This window comes from Squalius cephalus, assembly GCF_949319135.1.
Source record: "Squalius cephalus genome assembly, chromosome: 18".
Lineage (NCBI taxonomy): Eukaryota > Metazoa > Chordata > Actinopteri > Cypriniformes > Leuciscidae > Squalius > Squalius cephalus.
This window is the reverse complement of record NC_137139.1, coordinates 32,030,670-32,036,669: the sequence shown is the minus strand read 5'-3', so window position 1 is coordinate 32,036,669 and position 6,000 is coordinate 32,030,670. Positions and strand designations below refer to the sequence as shown.

General features: G+C 37.0%; 1 protein-coding gene across 1 annotated transcript; it reads right to left on the bottom strand.

Annotated features, from left to right (window-relative positions):
- Positions 1-1,486: 1,486 nt before the first annotated feature.
- On the bottom strand, positions 1,487-4,604 carry LOC307145834 (intelectin-like; the record flags this gene model as incomplete). The annotated part of the gene is made up of 7 exons (XM_079849428.1): positions 1,487-1,738; positions 3,051-3,082; positions 3,435-3,555; positions 3,628-3,786; positions 3,912-4,159; positions 4,233-4,340; positions 4,565-4,604. 7 exons carry the CDS (start codon positions 4,602-4,604, stop codon positions 1,586-1,588), a joined length of 861 nt encoding a protein of 286 aa, XP_079705554.1. The 3' UTR covers positions 1,487-1,585.
- Between the last annotated feature and the right edge of the window lie 1,396 nt (positions 4,605-6,000).

The following is a 6,000-nucleotide window of genomic DNA, read 5'->3' as shown; positions in this document are numbered from 1 at the left end:
AACGAGTGTTCACAGTCTACTGAGAATTGTTCTTGTCGCCTCGCAACTATGACAGCTGCCGTTAATGAGTGACAGTAACGTTTGTACTGGACTTTTTTGAAAGTTAGGCCTATATGAAACTGTCTGAAAACAAAACAGGGTTCACAAACTGTCAAAATATCTTTACCATGGTCCATTTCTGTGTATAATAAAAGAGTATAAACTACATATAATCGCATCTTAGTAAGATATGTCAACATTTGAACCACTTTAAAATTTGTTTTTATTTTTACATTTATATCATGATATTTGAGTAAGATGAAACCCAATAGTTACGTTTAAAGGTGTAATAAGGCAATTTCTCGCAAAAATCATCATTCTGTCTCAAATAATGTTAGAGGTGGACATGTACTGTTTGACTTGATGCACATTTTATATTCTATACAAACAGACAGGTTATCTTTGTAACACAAGTTTCAAATATGTGCTTTCATAAGAATTGTGCCATAACAATGTGTCTCTCTCTGAGACATCAGCCCCAATTAAGTTTCAGCTATAGAGCAGCATGTCCTCAAATATGCTTCGCTCCTCAACAAGTAGCCTTTGAGAAAAGGGTATGCTTACTCTTCAGTATGTCAGCCAGACTGTTAATGGTTCATTCATTACAAATATTAAGAATATTGTTTAAATGTTCCCTAACATTAAAAGATGTTGAATGTTTACAATTCTATTAAACATCCTTATCATTTCAGATGCATTACATATATCAATATTCTCCAATGCTTTGTAGAAATATGCTTAAAAATAATAAATAATAAAAATCTAAATAAAGTTAATATATTAACTGTATTTAAATATCGTGGTAGAAATTCCCCTAATGCACCTGACTTGAGTTTACCTGGGGCGTCGCCTAATCGACACATTTACACATTTATCCTCCAGCGCATCTCCTAACCCCCGACGTGTCGTCCCCTGTGAACACTATCAGCACTTGTGAATAAGACCTCTAGTGCTCCACTAACCCGCTGTGCATCAGTAACCAGACAGACTCCAGACAATGCCTTTGAATATGCTTTAATCACGGCTGGGAGGATCTCACACATTTCAGAGAGAATCCCCCCAGCATAAAGAGTACAAGAGTTTAGATAGGAAAGGCACATAGGAAAGGTAACATGACATTACTCATCATCATCATCACACCATTTTTCTCTAATATGATTGGTTCAACATATGTGCAATTTCAGCAACCCCCTGTTACAGACATCTGTTACTGTCAAAGCAAATTTAGATCTACCTAAAACATAAGGTTGTTAGTTTGTTGATTACTCAATATATCATGGGGATATTATATTTCAATAACTCTCTAGCCGTGTCCATAATTTTTTTTTTACTATTTTGACATGCCAATTTTGGTATCTTGTAGACTAGAAGTTAGACTAAAGTAATTTTTGAATCTGATGTCTGAACAGTAGAACTGACAACCACTGGATATATATCGTAAAGAAATACATTTGAGCAAATAATTATGTAAAATTCAGGTGTTCATCAATGTGGAAAATCTTAGAAAGAATGAAAGGATGCTGGTGATTTTAGATTGATGGGAGTGTCAGCGATAAAAGAGGAGCACGGCTGCTTCAGTTATCTCTTTGGAAGCGCTCCATCCCGCATTAGTGCCATAGCCATCCCAGTCGAATCCCGCAAAGTCCCCACACTGCCTTGGGGCCGCCTCAGGAAAGTGTCCACCTCCACCAATACAGAACTGCAACAATATGAGGACATTACTAACAACAAGACATGCCTAGGCACTTCTTACAGTGACATTGGTGCAGCTGGTTTATTTTCATTGTAAATGTATTACTATCAATTTTACAATCCTGGGCCAAATTTCCCGATAACGTTGTCTCTTAGCGCGCTACGAAGACTCGTAAGGTATAACTTAACTAAAGGTATACCATTTCTAAGAGTGTTCCCCGAACTATACCTTAGGAAGCTGCTTAAGATATTCCTTCTTATGTGCGACGTTCCCCGGCGCTGTCCGTGGCGATGGTGCTGAATTGCTTGATATCGATGGCTCGAGAATCAATTATTCTCTTGTCCAGGCGCTGTTTCACTGCTTTATGCTAGAAAGTGGTGTTCTTTATAAAAGAAGCACTTCAGAAATAGTTGAAATTACATTTATTAGGACTATTGGATATTATAAAAAATAATCCAAACTATAATAGCCTATAATAGCCAAGCCTACATATTTTAAAATTGTAACATATATTGCTGCCACAATAAAAATTTTACGTGCTTTCATCTCTTTCCCATTTTTGTTTGCTGAGGTGGAGCTGCGATGAAATATTGTTCTTGGAAATACTTTCCACCATTTCAGTAATAAAAGTGTACATCTTACGTACGGTTCTCGGCAGTGATCAAAAAGGATTTAAACAGTGAATTTTGAATCTCTTCTTGTAAACTCAGAGATGTGGATTCAGGCGGCAATTAAATTACACGACCTGTTTGTCAAAAAACAGAAGGTACTAATTTGGCCAGGGATTTTTACACGGATTGAGTGAGAAAAAACACTGATATTATGGATTCGGACGGCACTAAAATCACCGACTCACCCCTGTAAATGTTTAAAATACCGGACGAGGCCATGAGAAACAATATTAGCGTCCGAATAGGACTTAACTGACAGTATGCTTTCACTAGCCTTTAAAAGCGCTCTTTTATTAAACTAATAGTATAATATATAATAATAATATAATTAAAATTCTAACAACAATCAGTGTGATTGACAATTTTATTCTTTGCATGAAAACACTTGAATTAGCCTAATTGAACACTGTCTGGGTGTATTAAAACTTCAGAATTATATTCATATAGACCTGCAACAGTGATAAGGTAAAGCTAAGAGTGGTCCAGACCAACCTTACGAAAGTGTGACTTACAGAAGATATACTTAGCGTACGAACGTGTCGGGAATCGTGCCATAACGTTAAGAGAGAGGTTAAGGAATAGGTTAAGAACTACTTAGCGATAAGAACGTTTTGGGGAACCGGGCCCAGAATATTATTTTTCCTCACATGTTCAGTGTTGTAGGCGGTTGGTTTGAGACCTGAACAAAGAGCCATGGCTGCCTTTTAAACATTGAAGACTCTGAATGAGATGAATCCAGGCAGAAAATTTGCTGGGGAAATGCACAGAATATATCAGTGATGATAATCATATATCAATGATGATATGTCCATGAACACATGACATGACTTTCATTCATTAAAGTGTGTGGATCTCAACAATCATGATCACTTAATAATATACAGATTTATGATACAGATACTGTCAACTGATGAAGCCTCTGTCATTAAAGATATTTGGAAAATATTGGCTCACGGGGTGTTGCTGAAAATAATCATTTGTTTTAAAAGATTTGCCTGCTTAAATAAAGGATATATAAAAAAGAGTCATACTTCTTGAATTGGGAGCATAGAGATTTTTGTTGTAATCCGCATTTCCATTATCATACACGATTGGAATAACAGGTCCATTATCAGTGATGCACGTCCCTAATCCAAACCTCACAGGGAATTTCTGGAAAGAAACAGTGTTGTAAATTGTATTTCTGTGAATGTTTCAAACCCTTTAGATAAAGGTTTATCTGACCTTGAATAAATAATAAAGGTTTCCCCCGTAGAGAGTTAAGAAGTGATTCTCAGTGTGGTATCGCAGGATGGAGGACGCGCTCCAGGATTCCACATCCATATTATTAGGAACGTGCCACACGGACACATCTTGTGCTGGAATGTCAAAGTATCCAGGATTCTGGGACAGAAAGGAGACTATCGTTTCAGATTCTCCAAAAACATCCTTTGATCATTATACTCTTGTGTCCTTTCTGTTCCTTCTATTTAACTATTGCTGTAAAACCATAAATGTAATAAGAATACCTTATAATCATCACTTGTAGAGGCATCTGCACTTCCAAATGTGACTGTGTTTGCCCATGTCCCGTCACCATCAGGCCGGTTCGGTTCACTGCCCTGCTGACTAGACCAGCGATCACCAACGGTACACTTTCCGTACATGTTGTTCTCATGAACACTGGCAACCAGCGTCCAGCCTCCGCCCGCAGTGGTCATATCACAGAAGGTCTGGTAAAGCACCCCTCTGGAGGAGTTCAGATAGTACAGGCCGTCTGCGGGAACAGAGCATTCCTGAGTCACTTCAGTTCTTGCTTAAGATCAAACATTTACATAAAATGAGCGTACCTTCATTAACCTGATACTTTTTCTGAAGTTCTTTGCAGCTTCGAGCAGCATATGCTCTCTCAAGATTGATATCAGCGGTTTTAATTTGTGATGCTTCTTGCTGATCCACTGCAATGTAGGACAAAGATGTAGTGGAATATATTGTAATAAAAAATTTGATTTTCAACATTAAGATAAATTCATTTCAAATAAAAAAAATTCTTACTTACAGATTAATACACTTGCAGTCTCACAGAGCCATACATTCAGTGAGAGACTGAAAATGATCCCGAAAAACCTTTTTGTAAGAAACATAGTCTGCAAACAAAAGAAGAAAAGTTTTCCACAATTACACTCAACACCACAAAGCTGAAATTCTGTTACTGGTTCCATGTTTCTGTGAAAGACTGTAAAAGAAGCTTACTAAAAGCATTAGGCTACTTATATTTTGAAATTTGATTTGTATGGCAAAAGAATTCTTACGTTTGTTTCTTGTCTGGTGTTTCTCTCCTCAGATTTGACGAGCACTGTCAAGGCTTTTGGATTCTGGGTGAGTCAGATAATAAAGCTCAGGAATACTTTCTTACCATATCTATACTTTCTCAGGAGTGGAATGAAGAATACCTGAGTCTAAGTTTAATTAGGAAAATAAGGGAAACCTGAGTCTAAGCGGAACATGTGGATGCGGGAAAGGAAAGTTTTTCTGCTTTGGCTAAGAAAATAACATTTGAATAAGTTAACACCTAAATTAGGTAAGACATTAATATTGAGGAATATTGGGTGTTAGTCAGCTTGTTCTTCCTTCTCAGTTTCACTTTTTCAATATTGAAAGATCAATATCAGTGTCTTATCTAATTTGCTTTGTCTAACAAAATAATATTTGAATAAGTTAACACCTAAAATTCAACAAAGGTGTAGTTTTTGTTTGAACTTATGAAATTATGCCACGTACGCTAGGGTGCCACTCAAATTTTGTTTTTCTATTTTTCATCCTCTCACCCCCCAAATGTTTTAGTAATGTGAAAAGAAAAAAGTTTACAAAATTTGAATGTATTCTAATGATTATTACTGGTAGCTCAACGCGGACAAAGTTTTACAATATGCAACATTTTCCGATACTATCATGTAGCCTAATATTAACTTTGACATCACAAATCAGAATATTGCAAAAATCCTCAAAAAGTAGACTAAACAGTTACTTCAGCAGTTAATAATCAACAGCAAAATGTCAGCAATTAATGTCTGCAGATGTGGATGTTAAAGCAGCAACCGCTTCCCTAACCGCTGTAAAGGTGGACTTGTTAGGATTTGCAAAGTCATGGCGGTGTTTCTCCACGAGTTGCAATAGAAACTGCTTCAGTTCCTCTTGATTCGTAAGGACTCCATTGAATGCCTGAATCATGGCCACTCCTTGCTCGGCTGCATCGTTGACAACTTTCAAGCTTCTCACTTTCCGTTGGCCATCAATAGCCGCGTTTCCATTACCCTTCAAATTGCGCAAATTGAAATTGCGCATTGAAATATCGCAAAAAAGTTTTTACGCTCGCATGAGGTGCTTTTTCAGGCAATTCGAAAAAGAAATATTTCGCAAAACTGCAATGGAAACAGTTTTTGCGCATTTACAGTCACCTGACGTAGATGACGCGGTGTGTTTGGACAGAATACGAGACAGAGTTCTTTATTAAATTCATAAAAGACGAAAGAATTACAGGAATAGCCTACTGGATTCTAAACCTCAAATAAATTCCACAGTCAAGACCTCGAAGCAGAAATGAGGGAGAAACACCCA